This window comes from Lepidochelys olivacea (assembly GCF_965140295.1).
Source record: "Lepidochelys olivacea isolate rLepOli2 genome assembly, chromosome: 1".
NCBI lineage: Eukaryota > Metazoa > Chordata > Testudines > Cheloniidae > Lepidochelys > Lepidochelys olivacea.
The window spans coordinates 167,549,570-167,564,530 of NC_140411.1; the positions used below are offsets into that span (position 1 = coordinate 167,549,570).

The 14,961-nt window shown below is 40.5% G+C and overlaps 1 protein-coding gene across 9 annotated transcripts in view; it reads left to right on the forward strand.

Annotated features, from left to right (window-relative positions):
- SYNJ1 (synaptojanin 1) overlaps positions 1-12,486 on the forward strand; it is a gene marked incomplete at its 5' end in the record, with an annotated part of 107,461 nt that extends 94,975 nt beyond the window's left edge. For 7 of the 9 annotated variants that reach the window (XM_084651697.1, XM_084651701.1, XM_084651702.1 and 4 more), the window contains one exon: positions 9,418-12,486. In XM_084651697.1, coding sequence (XP_084507823.1) covers positions 9,418-10,272 — 855 coding nt within the window. In that variant the 3' untranslated portion in view covers positions 10,273-12,486. Of the gene's footprint in view, positions 1-7,178; positions 7,203-9,417 lie in introns of all 9 variants that reach the window. The other 2 variants (XM_084651704.1, XM_084651705.1) reach the window with 2 other exon arrangements.
- Between the last annotated feature and the right edge of the window lie 2,475 nt (positions 12,487-14,961).

The window sequence follows — 14,961 nt, forward strand, 5'->3', positions numbered from 1 at the left end:
TCACTCCTCACCACACCAGAATTCCCCTTTTAAAAAAAAAAAAAAAATTAAAAGGCAATCCATGACTGCAAAAACTGCCACGGTACCAATGGCACCCAGAGCGCCAGGCCATGAGGCAATGGCATCGTCCGCTCCGAGGAGTGAAAGACCCTGTGCGGTCTCACTCTTGCAGCGGCAAAACTAAGCCTTATAGCTCAGTGTGAAGGGAACAGAAACCTCAGCCACAGAGCAGCGCTAAGGCGCCACCTGCTGCACCAATACAATATGACAGGTCTGCGGCACCGACAACACTGGTTCCTAGCCTGAGCTTGCCTGCGCTGTCGGCACTGAGTATCCTGGTACTGCAGCAGTTTGTCAGCCCTGCAGACCTCCTTACTGCTTTCACCCCGGGAACTCCACTCTTTGGCACCGATGGCACCCCGGCCAGATCGGCGCTAAGTGTCATCATTATACCTGCTGGCTTGGCCCCTCCTCTCTCCAGTGATGAAGAGGAGGAAGTGGAGACAGGAGTGGACACATCTCACCACTCCTCTCCTAAACCTGGACCTGCTCAGCCACAGGGCGTGGATAGGCAACCCCCACAATGGGTGCCCCCTCCCATGGCCTTCCTGCCGCAGTGAGCATACTGGAACCCCTGGGCATTATACAGAACCCAAAAAACCCAGCCATCCAGTCCATCCAGATCCAGGACACAGCAATCGTGTCTGCCATCTGCTCCAGCTTCCCCAGAACTGCTGGAGGAGGAAGTTGAGGAATCTGCAGACAGGCCAGAGGATGTTCCCCTCCCACCTACTCAAATCCTCACTTCGTCTCCGGCCGACACAATAATGCCACACACACACCCACGTTGGGAGATGACTTTAAATACTCTCAGGATTTATTTAAAAAAGTAGCAGATTCATTAGACATCCCACTGGCTGAGTTACCAGAGACTCAACACAAGCTGACAGATATATTGCAAGCTTCTCAGTCAGCCAAGTTAGCACTACCCATTAATGCTGCCATCATGGACCCAGCAAAAACTGTAGGACAGACTCCAGCCACAGCCCCACCTTCGTGTAAGCGATCTGACAAGAAGTACTACATGCCGGCTAAAGGAGCTGAGTTCTTGTTTACCCACCCTACTTCAAACTCATTGGTGGTAGAGGCAGTTAATCAAGGGGGGAAGCAATATCAAACCAAAACCAACCCTATGATAAAGATTGGAAATGCCTAGACTTCTTCGGCAAGAAAGGCAATTCATCAGTGACCCTCCAGTTTCGCATAGCAAACTACTCTGCATTACTGGTTAAGTACACACACATTTTTTCTTAGATGTCATCTTTTATTGAGCACATCCCATCTGACAAAAAATAACTATATAAAGCCGATATAGCAAAAGGCTTCCTCATCGCCAGAACTGCCTTGCAGCCTTCTCTAGATTCTGCTGACATGGCGGTTCGCTCCATTACCACATCTGTTGTCATGTGGAGGGCTTCATGGCTCCATCTCTGTGGCTTCCCCAAGGTGGTCCAGGCGACAGTAGAAGACTTACTTTTGAGGGGCAAAAATTGTTTGCAGAGCACGGACATCTCCTTACACACCCTGAAGGACCCTCGTACAACATTACAGATGCTTGGTATCTATATCACTGTGAACAAAAAGAGAATCAGCAGATTCTACAACCAGCGATTCCGTCCTGACCCATACGCTCAGCCTCAACAACATTATGATCAATTCTGCAAGCAGCGCCCAACGAGACACCGTCAGACGCGGGACCAGTCGTCTACGTCTCAGCCATCCACTTCTAGGCAATTGTTTTGAAGTGTTGGTCAAGGACACGATAGCCCCATATTCTCCAATCCCAGAGTCACCTCTAATCCCCAGCCCATTTGGGGACTGCCTTACATTCTTTTACCCAGTCTGGAGAATCATCATTACAGACAAGTGGGTTCTGGAGATTATACAGAAGGGCTATTCATAGAATCATAGAAGGTTAGGGTTGGAAGGGAACTCAGGAGGTCATCTAGTCCAGCCCCCTGCTCAAAGCAGGACCAATCCCCAATTTTTGCCCCAGATCCCTAAATGGCCCCCTCAAGGATTGAACTCACAACCCTGGGTTTAGCAGGCCAATGCTCAAACCACTGAGCTATTCCATCCCCTTTCTTTCCGTTCCATCTACCCACCCCCGTTCCTCTTCAGGGACCGATCTCACAAGCACCTCTTACAGCAGGAAATACACCATCTCCTGCAATTAGGTGCTGTGCTGAACCGGTACTGGTTCCACAGGGCTCGGGGGTTCTACTTGCATTACTTTCTCACTCCGAAGAAAACAGGTGAATGGAGGCCCATTCTGCACCGACACAAACTAAACAAGTTTGTGAGAACACAGCACTTCAAGATGGTAACCCTAGCAACCATAGTTCCAGCATTAGAGAAAGGAGATTGGCTCTCAGCCCTCGGCCTGCAGGATGCTTATTTTCACGTCAATATCCACCCCACGCACAGGAGACTCTTACGATTCACTCTTGGCAACCTACACTATCAATACAAAGTACTTCCCTTTGGCCTATCTACGGCTCCCAAGGGTTTTTTCCAAAGTACTGGCTGTGGCAGCAGCACATCTTCACACGCAGGTTGTGACCATATTCCCCGATGTAGACGACTGCCTGTTAAAAGCACCGACTTATGACGAGGCAGTTCACGCCACTCTAACCCTATTTACAAACTTAGGGTGACAAATCAACCTACAGAAATCCACCCTGACCCCAACCCAACAACTGGACTTTATAGGGGTATACCTCAACTGTGTCACGGCATCAGCATGGCTACCCCAACAATGGTTTCTTGCCTTAACAAACCTAATCACAATAGTAAGACACAGTCCACAAACGTCCGCCAGAACATGCCTACAACTTCTAGGACACATGTCGGCTACGACGTTTGTCGTGAAACATGCCAGCCTGCATATAAGAAGTCTACAAACCTGGCAATGCACTGTATACATTCCTCACAGACATTTGATCAACAGATGGCTTACAATGTCCAGGAGAGTGAAAGACTTGCTCGCATGGTGGACAAAACAAACAAATGTCCGCTCAGGCGTTCCCTTCCAAAAGTAAACCCCATCAGTCACTATCACCACGGATGCCTCTCTGGTAGGATGGGGTCACACTTGGCCCACAACACCATCCAGGCCGGTGGTCCCTACAGGAGTCACATCTCCACATAAATATACTGGAGCTCTGACCAGTTCGAAATGCCTATCATCACTTTCTCCCCCGATCCACAACAAAACTGTCCAGATTCTCATGGACAACTTGGTGACTGTTTTATATAAATCGCCAAGGAGGGGCCCTCTCTTATCTTTTCTGCACAGAAGCAGTCCACCTCTGGCAATGGTGCATTTTCAACAACGTAGACATCACAGCATCCTACCTACCTGGAAACCAGAATGCCACAGCAGATGACCACAGCAGGAACTTCTCACAGATGCACAAGTGGGAACTGGACCCACAAATTCTGCAAACTATATTCCGACAATGGGGATTCCCCTCAATAGACCTCTTCTCCACGACCCACAATGCCAAATTCCCACAATACTGCCTCCAAGCAGGACTGGGACATAACTCTCTCTGAGACACCTTCCTCCTCAAATGGGAAGCCCCACTCCCGTACGCCTTACCCCCGATCTCCGTGTTGAGTCGTATCCTACACAAGATCAGACCAGACAAATCCAGGGTCATCTTGATTACACCAACATGGCCTGGACAAACATAGTTCTCTTACCTGACCCAGATGTCTGTCAGATCATGAATCCTTCCCCTCCTGCCTCACCTACTGACACAGGATGCAGGATGCCTGCATCACCCTAACATTCCAACACTTCGTCTCAAGGCATGGCTAATCAATGGATGACAGAACTCAAAACAAACTGCTCCAAGGAGGTCCAAGACATTCTACTTAACAACCGATATCACTCCACATGAGAAACATATGCACACAAGTGGAAAAGATTCTCCATTTGGTGCTGAGACAAGCAAATCATTCCACAATCTGCCCCGTTACCCACTATCCTTGAGTACATATTGACACTCAAATCAGGCCTCTCGACTAGCTCACTCAGAGTGCACTTATCAGCCATCACCACCTTTCACAACAAGGTAGATGGACTCCCCATTTTCACCCATCCACTCACTAAGCCCTTTTATTGAGAACACTTATCCTACATTAAGGGACCCGACCACCTATGTGGGACCTCAGCCTGGTTCTCCGTGCCCCCATGGGCAAGCCCTTTGAACCGCTAGTGACCTGCTCGTTCCTACACTTATCCATGAAGGTCGCCTTTTTAGTAGCTATCACATCAGTATGAAGGGTGGGAGAGTTGGGTGCCCTAATGGCTCAGCCACCTTATACCACATTCCTCAAGGACCAAGTAATCCTATGCTCACACACTAAATTCATACCCAAGGTTGCCTCTCTCTTCCATCTCAACAAACCCATTTACTTAGCTGTATTCTTCCCCAAGCCACACGCCAGCAACAGGGAGGCATTCCTTTACATTCTAGACGTCCACAGAGTGCTTGTGTTCTATGTAGAGAGAACAAAAACATTCAGAAAATCATCCAGGCTATTCGTATCCACAACAGAACGATCAAGAGGCCAAACCATTTCCAAACAGAGACTTTCTAAATGGATCTTTAATTGTATCAAGTGATGTTACCAAAATTACAATTTGAAAGCTCCTTCTGGACTTCGCACACATTCCACTAGAGCTATGTCCACATCCATAGCCTTTCTCAAATATGTATCCATCACTGATATTTGTAAAGCAGCTACCTGAGCATTGCCCCATACTTTCACCAAACATTATGCCCTGGAACAGCAGTCAGCTACAGATGCTCACTTCAGTCTATCGGTGCTCTCCACTGTACATACATAGGCTCCGAAGCCCCTCCTCTCCACCAAGGGGCACTGATCTTCAGTCACCTAAAGTGGAACACACTTCGAAGAAGAAAAGGTTACTCACCTTGTGCAGTAATTGAGGTTCTTCGAGATGATTGTCCCTGTGGGTGCTCTACTACCCACCCTCCTCCCCTCTGGTTTGGAGTTTCAACTCGATCCTCTGTGGGTAGAGAAGGAACTGGGTGGCTGTTGGCTGCGCGCCTGGGGTAGCTGCTCGGAGCAGCGTGAGCACGGCCAACCTGGGCACTGCTACCAAAAGTCTCCAACAAGAAGCGCAGGGCACCAAGACACCTAAAGTGGAGCACCCACAGGGACAACCATCAAGAAGAACCTCAGTTACTGCACAAGGTGAGTAACCCTCTCTTTTTAAACATTTATTTAAAAAAAAATTAAAAGCACATTTGCAGTACACTGTGTATGCACAGAAGGCTGAAATTCTTCCCTAAGCTATAAAATACTAAAGATCAATGTTGGCAATTAGGGACTTCGCTTCCAAGTAATCAGATACTGAACCAAATTCTCCACTACCTTAAAAAGCATCAGTGTACTTGTGCCCATTTACACCAGCAGTGAATTTGGTCTCTTAAATGTACAGTAATTCTCAGTTGTTGGACTGCTTACTTTGACTGAACATCAACAAATAGGCATTGAAACATTCTTTTAGAAGAAATTTTCTATGGAACAGGAAATTAATGCTTTGTGTTTATGTCAACATTCTAGATATTTTTTCACATCAAAGAATGTGTCAACCTTAAAAGCAGTTGCACCAAAGCACTTAAGTATGTGCTTAAATTGATCCCTATTCAGCACAGTGCTTAAGCATGCTTAGGATTAGGGCTGAATGGGTCTTTGATGGGTTAAAGATTTTAAATTCTAGTTGAAAGCCTATAAATATCACCTTTCCTCTTCCTTCTCCTGCACTTCTCCCTGCCTCTGAATCACTCCCTGCATTGAGCACCTTTGGCTGCTAATTTTTTTCTTCTCTGATGGAAACTTACAACAAAAAAATAGTTTTAAAAATAACCAAAACTTGATTATCACACTTTTTGGAGGGTTTTTTTTTTTACATAGTAGTTATGACAGTTTATCTCCATTTCACAGTATGAATGGACTCTACAAATATACTTAAATGATTAAACAAATGTCTCAGAACATCAGAGCTTCTGCAATTCTGTATTCAGAAGTAGATATGAGTCTGCTGATAGAGGCACCTTAGCTGCCACAAGAAGTACTACAGAATGTATTAAATGTTCTGATTAAATATTGATTCTGAAGTGTCATTTTCAAAAGCCTTATTTTTAACCTTTCTGATGTAGTTTAAAACTTGAAATTTTTTGTGAAATATGTGCAGTGAATGTCCTTACCAAATGTTATTCTAAAATTATCTGTATTAATCACAACGGAAATTTCAGATGTCTATTTTGATCTTAAAGTATTGTTCTCATCTTTCATTTTTCTTCTCTTTGTAGAATTTAATTATAGAGTGGAAACCATGACTACTTCATTTATTTAGTATTATTTGTCAACATACAGTCTTCTGAAAGGAGTTTTGGATTGAAAATATTAAGTTGACGTTCGTCTTTTGGAAGTTTATGGGTCCAGATCCCACTCTCTGATTAAAGATTACTGAATTTTTGTGCATTTGAAAACCTTAAAACTCTTGTTGTCTGTCTTTATAAAATTAACTACTGTAAAAATATTAATTGCATGGGTTCTATAACTAGAGGGGTAATCAAAATGTTGCAATATAAAAAAGTACCTTTAAAACTAAGGTGAAAATGATCATTTTAAATGTAAAATGACATTTTCTGATAGAATGTGAGATTTAACTGTTATAGGCCCTCTCTTGCTAAATGAACTACATGGACTAAGTGCTTGGAAAAAGTATTTTAAAATGATCATAGACTGCTCCATAGGATGTGATAACGTCAAAGTAATAGCTGACTTAAATTAACCAGGTAGTATGTTGTTGAGTCTTCATGATCAAATTTATAAAATCTTATGCTCCAGCTGAAATTCTACTTCAACAAAATTTTAAAATTCAATATACAGGGTATTAAGTCCACTGATATTCTCATCTCGTATCTGTTGTATACATAACATCAGACATTTTTCTTCACACGTAATATAGTATTTAAAACATTTTGGATAATAAGAATTATTAAGGTTGGTGAGGTACCTTGGATTTTTCCTCTAATTTTTTCCTTTGATGTCTTTTTTTTTTCTTTCACAAGCAGGAGCAACCATCAGGGTAACAGGTACCTGATTACTTACCAATCTTGTATGTGATCTCCATCTCTTCTAGCAGAAAAGATGTATGAGTCTTTTTTTTGCTTCATACATCTGCAGTCTCATCCACATTAAAAACCACTTGTCCACGTACTAAAACAACTGTCATGCCATAAAGTTTGCTTTTTCCTTTCTTAATAGATGAATATTGACAGAAGGAGTCTCTTAGCTTTATTTGCTAGCACTATAGTGAAAAATTGACTTCATCATCTTTTATGAACCAATTAAAGCCTTACACAGCTTGTTTATTTTGTAGAGCAAAATAGAGCTTTGAAGTAACATGAACTATTACCTCAAATTTAATCTTGATGAAGCTTTCAGAAAGTTTTTTTAATGAGAAACAGATTTTACCTTTTCAAAGTCTAAACAATAGAATAGCTGCTATCCTGGGAAGTAAAATATACTCATATAAAAAATTCAGTTCTTATATGTGAATCAGTGAAAGACAGGAATTTGTTTTGAAGACCTCTGACCAACATTACTTCAATATTTCTAGTTAAAATTAAAGAATAATTGTGTTGTAGTTGATCTTGGACATCATAAAATTAAATTATTTGCCTGATCAACATGGGACTCAAGCAGATTCTGTTGAACTGTAGTTGACTTACATTTATCTTATAGTTAGCTTTACCATTTTTTCTACATTCCCCATGAAAATTAGTAAATGTATGTAGTCTAATGCGATTTTTTCCCCCAAATTACTCCTGCAATTTATGTAGTGTAGTTCAAGATGCATTATATTTAATTACAAATTTATATCTGTATTAGGCCAGATCTACACTAGAAACATTTGCAGGCAGAGCAGTGTCAGCTGAGGTGTGATTTATCTGGAAAATTTCTATGCTGGCAAAAGCTCTAGTCTAAAAGTGCTTTTGCTGGTATAGCTTCTTTTGCTTGCCTAAATGGAATAAGCTATACTGGCAGAAGCTGCTGGTGTAGCTATACTGGCAAAACTTTTAATAATAGAGTAGGCCTTAGACTTATAAAGCACATGATCCAATAATTGTTCATTGCTGCCTACTGAGTGTGTTGCTTTATAAAACAATTCTCAGGAGTCAGAACAGCCTGAAAGTACTTATAGTAAATAAATAACACTGAGATTGTGAGATAAACGAATGTAGATTTTTTGTAAGCTAAATTTTAGTTGATGATTGCAATTAGTGTCGTCATTCAACAAAACTTTCACTAACAAAATAATTTTCATGTTGTTAATTCCAAATTAAGGCTGACATAGCTATATTAAAAGTTTGAGTTGCTTATGAATTTGAGAATCAAGAACCTTGAACATAATTCCTTCACTTTAGTTAATTATGGAGCATAAAACTATCCATAATAATAGGATTAATGTAACAAATCTCATATTTGAGCTTTTTTTAGATAGTGTTAGAGAGAATGTGACGGTTATACTGTACACACTTGGTCACACAAGGAAATTATAAAAGAAGGAATGTTTTTTCATAAGTTTTTAAAAGATGAGGAAGTTGCATGGAGAAAATTATTATTCTTCTCATTTGGTCATATTCTAAACAATGATAACTTGCTATTTAAAATACATTTTCTTTTTCTTTTTTTTTTTTAAAGGCTGGTGATCATCACTTCATGTGCAGAGAAATGAGTGCCTTAATTTAGGCTTTTTTTAAAGTAAAATATGTACTAATAACACTAATTTTCCATTCATTGTGATACTTAAATATTAATAACATCACCCTTTTTATAAATTGTGAATAAACAATGACCCCATAGCACTTAAAACGTTTTCTGTGCTGTGTTATCACTTGTTTAGAATATACCGTATTTGCCCCAGTTCTTCAAATGGTAAAGTGTAATTTTTATAATTTATTAAATGTGGTGTACAGTAGTGCTTTGATTCAGATAGTTGCATGAAATGTATTCAAGTTGCATCAGCAAATAAGAGTAACATTTTTATATTATTTACAAGAACTAAGGAGGTATTTGTCTTTGTGCACTTAGCAAATGGGATTTTTAAAAGAATGTTGCCTAGAAAACAAATAATCATTATTACTACGTGTACACTGTATACATTATAACTAAACTGCATTGAGGCTTCTGTTTAAGTCCCAAAGCTTGTATTCTTGCCACAATGGAACAATGAGAAATGGGAGATGGTAAGGATCTTAAAAGCAAACTGAAATGCTACTACTGAACACCTTGTTTTCTTTACAGATTAAAGCAAATGGAGTCTATGGCATTAAACTTGAAACACAGTTAAACAATGACCCTTTTGAAGATCTGTCATTTAATCTGCTTGCTGCATCAAAGGTTCAGACATCTGTTCGAATATCACCTGTTCCAACTTTAAACCAAAAGGAGTTGACTTGGTTGCCTTCTGCAACACAAAGCAATGTTAACAGTTTGGATACTGTAAACTGCATGCCAGCTATGCCTCCTAATCCAGCCTATAGCAAATCCCAGGAACATGTACGCAGTTCTCCAAATTCATTGGTTACCAGACTGAACAGCACAAATCCTTTCACTGAAAGAACAGTTAATGCTGGAAACCCGTTTAGAACTGAAATGCAAGAACCTGAAGTAACTTCACAGCTTTTAATAGAAGGACCTGCTGCTTGTAACCCTTTCCCCTCTTTAAATCGTCCAAATCCTAGTAAAGGCAAGCCTATGTTCTCTATCAGTGCTTTTGAAGATAATTTTTATTTGCAAAGTAAATCTTCTATCGTGAAAAATACAAAACCGAAAGGATGGGTAACATTTGAGGAAGAGGAGGATTCCAGTGTAAAACTGAAGACGTCCTCTGAATGTGTTACAGAATTCAAGAGAGTCCGTTCCAGGAAACCTACTGGTTTTCCAGATTTAGTGGGCACTGAACCAGATATATTTCCTGGCTCAGACTTTACCTTTGAAAATGACTGGAATTCTGCTGATTCCTTCTATATGCTGCCAGCAAGAAGACCACCTGCACCTCCTGTACCATCAAGAATAACCCAGACTATATCCCCTACAGATCCTTTTGCCTTGTTAGCACCTAAAGTGTCACCAACACAAGATTTTACAGAAAGATAGACATTCTAAAATAAAAGAGATTTTAAGTTTGTTGCTAGGTGTATCCAAAAGAATAATTGGGCATTGAGGTTATTCTATGTGCAATAATTTATTGTCAAATGCACTGAACCTTAACTCTATTCATAGCAACCACTGTTTGTGTACAAATTTTGAATATGTATATATGGTAGTGCACAAATGAATTGTCCACAATTAGATAAATTTAGATGTAGTAATATTGAAAGGATTAGTCGTTAATCCTCATAGAATGTACAACACTCTTGGAAATTTAGTTTTTGTTTATGAAGCACTTTCATTTCTGTTCTTCTCAGAGGAATTTTAAAATGCTCAAGAGACTTCCAGCTGTTAGACCCCTCCAGTCCCTTTTTACTGTTTGGTAACTGATATTTATAAATATTTACCAAAGAGCAGCAAAGTTTAATCAAAATATTGAATGTGGACAGGTACTATTTAGAAAGTAATTTATAACAGAGGTTATGTAGATTAGTAAGACTTAATTATATTTAAATTTGAGGCACAAACTAAAATAGTTACTTTCAAAATACAAATAAGACCTCATATACTAATATAGTAAATATTAAATTTATTGAGTTTTTTGTCTACTAATTTCCTCCATTTGTTGATGTAAACTTAGAATAGCTATTTAATATTCAGTTTTATTCATTTATTCATCATTCTCTTAAAGGCTTTTTTTCCCCAGAAATTGGAAACTACTAATATTACAGAAGTCTTTCTCTTCACCCTTTAAAAAATAAATCCCATTTTTCATCTTTTGCTTTGATGTTTAAAACCAGGCTCCCGCTGTAAAGATGTGGGTGAGGAAATAAGCAATTATGCAGTGACTTCAGGAGTGTGTTTTGGGCACCATTTTGCCCAGTTTCATCCCTCTCTACTAACTGCTATAGTTTCAAAACCTTGCCTTCAGCAGAGAAAGCAGGAGAGCAGCAGCCCTCTGAGCTGAACGGTACTGTTCTATCAGCCTTCTGTTTGTGATAAATCAGCATTCTTCCCTCCCCCAGAGGTTGTAAACACCATATTTGTGCTGCTTTGAAGTCAGTGGAGGCTACATCTTTTCACATAGGATACTGTAAACATGCAACTGGTCCTGTTTCTATAGTTTTCTGAAGTTCACGATATTTGCATAAAATGTGGTATTTTGGTATCTTGAAGGAATTTAAAATAACAAGTGTTGCTAAAGAAATCTTTATGTATGCTAAAGAAATGGTAATGTTCCTTACCATTCACCGTATCTTTTATAACATGACTTTCATATAAAAAGTTGTGTACATTCATCAAAAATGGAATGCATCAAAATTTTGTTATGAGATGTACTGGGGGTGAGCCACCATACACACCTGCACTTATTGGCTTAGCAAACAATTTATGCTATTTTTGCAACATTTGTAAGTGAATCATAGTTACTAGCATTACATTTATAGCTGCAAAAGAATATGACAATACTACTTCTAAATTCTCCAATACTATCAAAATATTCCATTCAGAAATAATCCACTCTTCCTTTAACAGTATAATTAGGAGATGCTGTTGGATAGAAGTTACAGTAGTGAGTTTTATATTGTGCTTTTTTTCTGTTCAGGTCATTAAAAAGTTCCTGTAAATTTTAAACACAGTACCTGTGATAAACTTTGTGCTTCAATATGTGAATTAACTAGTTTAAACTGTGGCTATTAATATCTATGTGATTGGTGGGTTTGGTGTACAGTCTTACATTAGCAAAACAATTTTGTTTTGGAAACTTTGCTTGTGCAAATTGCAGCTTTGTGATAAATATGTTCCTTGATGAATATTTAATTACAGTGCTTACAAACTGCTGTCTAAAATGTACTTAATATGCAGCACCTCAACACTTACATGGGATTAAGGAGTTTGACAAAATACTGCACAAAAAGATGCTAAAGTATATAATACAAATAGCTAACCACTCTAATGTGTATTACTGGAAATAATTACTACCAAAAGTACTAAAATACTGAAGTAAAATTAGAAATGCTAAACGTATTTTCATGAATTGTGTTCCCCATAGTAAATTGCTCTGTTAATGTGTAACAATTTTATTGCTTGTGGCACACAACATTTATGATGGTATACTTTATAAAACTGCAGTATTAAAACTCGGTGGCATACAACATTCCATACCTATCCTGTGAAATGCAGTAATGTATTACTGAAGTAAATATACCTGTCTTTAAGAAATTTATCTTTATTCTCTTTTATTTTTGGTACTTACATGGCCCCTATTACCATGGTATGTGAGTGCCTCATGATCTATAATGCATTTATTCTCTCAGTACCCCTGTGAGGTAGGAAAGTACTGTTATCTCCATTTCACAATGGGAGAACAGAGGCACAGAGAATAAGTGACTCAACCAAGGTCACAGGCAAAGCAGACAGTTGGATCTCAGGCCAGGGGTGAAAATTCCACACCCCTCGGTGGCATACTTATCTCGACCTAACCCTCTGGGTGGACAGCAGTATGTTGACAAAGGAGCTTCTATCAGCATAACTACCATCTCTTAGGAAGGTGGATTAACTACCCCAGTGGGAGAAGCTCTCCCGTTGGCATAATAGCATCTTCACTAAAGCACTATTGTGGCACAGCTGTCGTGCAGTAGCGTTGTACATGAAGACCAGTCTCCAAAGTCCGAGGTTAAAACCCTAACCACAGGATTGCCCTTCCTCTTCTAAATTAAAGGGTAATGTCGACCGCAAATAGAGACCCACACAGAGATCCCTCCTGCTGCTGCTTTTTAGCTGGGCCAGAGGACAAGCAGCTTCCATTGCTGCTATTGCGTCTACTTCTGAAGGAGGAACAGCCACTGCCCTCACTAAACGGCCCCTTCACCATCAAATCATTCTTCCATTCTCTTACATTTCCAATTCACCTTGAATTGATAACTTTAAAATCTACTTTTCTGAATTAGTAGTGTCCTTTTAAAACATATGGTCATTTTCTGATAATCTTAGTCACAAGACTTTTTACCCATGGATAATTAATTTTCACAGTAACGTGGTGAATTGCTTTACATTATGTATATTAACAGATCTGGAAGTATAAAGTAAGTGCCCAAATTTGCAATGATCTTGGATCAGATAGGCACCCCCTCTCAGCTTTTGTAAATTATCTTAGAGGTGCAGCTATTTTAGTTTGGAGTGTAGATATTTTTCCCACCAGGATCTTGTCTATTCACAGTTAATGGGCATTGATCCCTTTCATAGCCAGACTGAGACTGGCCGCTGTGCAATCACTTTGGATGGCTGCAGCCACCACTGGTGTGTTGAGGGCACTAGGAGATGTGCTATTTCTTTACGGTTATATTCCTTTCTGTATATGTTCTGAGGTAACTCCCCACCCCTGCCCACTGTAGGCAGGGTAACTCTCGCCGTACAATACATGCCTGGAAAAAGAGAAACCCCTGAAATTACCCTCTTGACTGTTCCCAGTACCATGCTGTCTGGGCTTCCTTCTGCCATTTTAAAAAGTATTGACATCTTTTATTAAAAATCAAGAAAAAATATTGCAGAAGGCTTTATATTCACACTTGTCTTATTGCTGGCCTGCTGCAGTGGCACCTTTACTAGTAAAAGTGCTACTGTAGCCGGGACTCCAGTGTTTCTTCACCACATCATCACATGCGGCACAGAGAAATAAAAATGTCTGGCCTGGCCTACACCACTCATTCCACTATTGGTAGCGCTGCTATTAAACTAGCAGCAGCCAAAGAGCTGTCAATTCCCAGGACAGGATGTGCAGCTAAAGGCTCTGTCGTTTCCACTGCTGCTTCAACCCTTGCTGTGGTCCCAGCACCCTGGGCCTTTAAGCTAAACACCAGCTACCACAAAACCCCTGATAAAATCCTGAGAGTTGGTAACACAGCCAAGGTTAGCAACAGAGGCAACTTCTAGACAATGTGTGTGTCCTAGCCTGGGCCGCTGGGACCCCTGTCCTGTTGGGGCAGTTTGTGGCTAGGGTGCTTGGGGCCTCATCCCCCTCAAAGTGTGCAAGAACATATATAATCTACATACACAGTAAATACCAATTGTGAACAGAGCAGCTCCATATGGATTTCCTGTGCTGCTTGTGGTTGGTATTTAGTAGTAGGGCAGTGCTTCCATCTCTACTGCCTCTGTAACACCTGCCCAAGCTGTGGCTTGAGCAGTAGCCATGATCACAGTGCCCCCTAACTGCACTGACAATCATCATGACTATGGCCACCTCTTAGGTAGATCTCTACAGGGCAGTGGTGCTGAACCAGGGGTATGTGTACTCCTGGAGGTTCGCAGAGGTCTGCTGGGGGTACACCAACTGATTTAGTATTTGCCTAGTTTTACAACAGGCTACACGCAGTGGTTCTCAAATGTTTGTACTGGTGGCCCCTTTCACACAGCAAGCCTCTGAGTGAGACTCCCTTTCTAAATTAAAACGCTTTTTTATATTTAACACTATTATAAATGCTGGAGGTGAATTTAGGTTTGGGGGCTGAGGCTGACTGCTCATGACCCCCCCTCCCCATGTAATAACCTCCTGACCACCAGTTTGCGAACGGGGGGGGGCTACAGGAATAGACTCAAGGGGGAGAAAAACTTAATGGTTGCTCTTGCTTCACTGCCTCCCCTAACGACAAGGCTCACACCTGAAAAACAGGCTCAAGGATCACACTGAAATGGAAG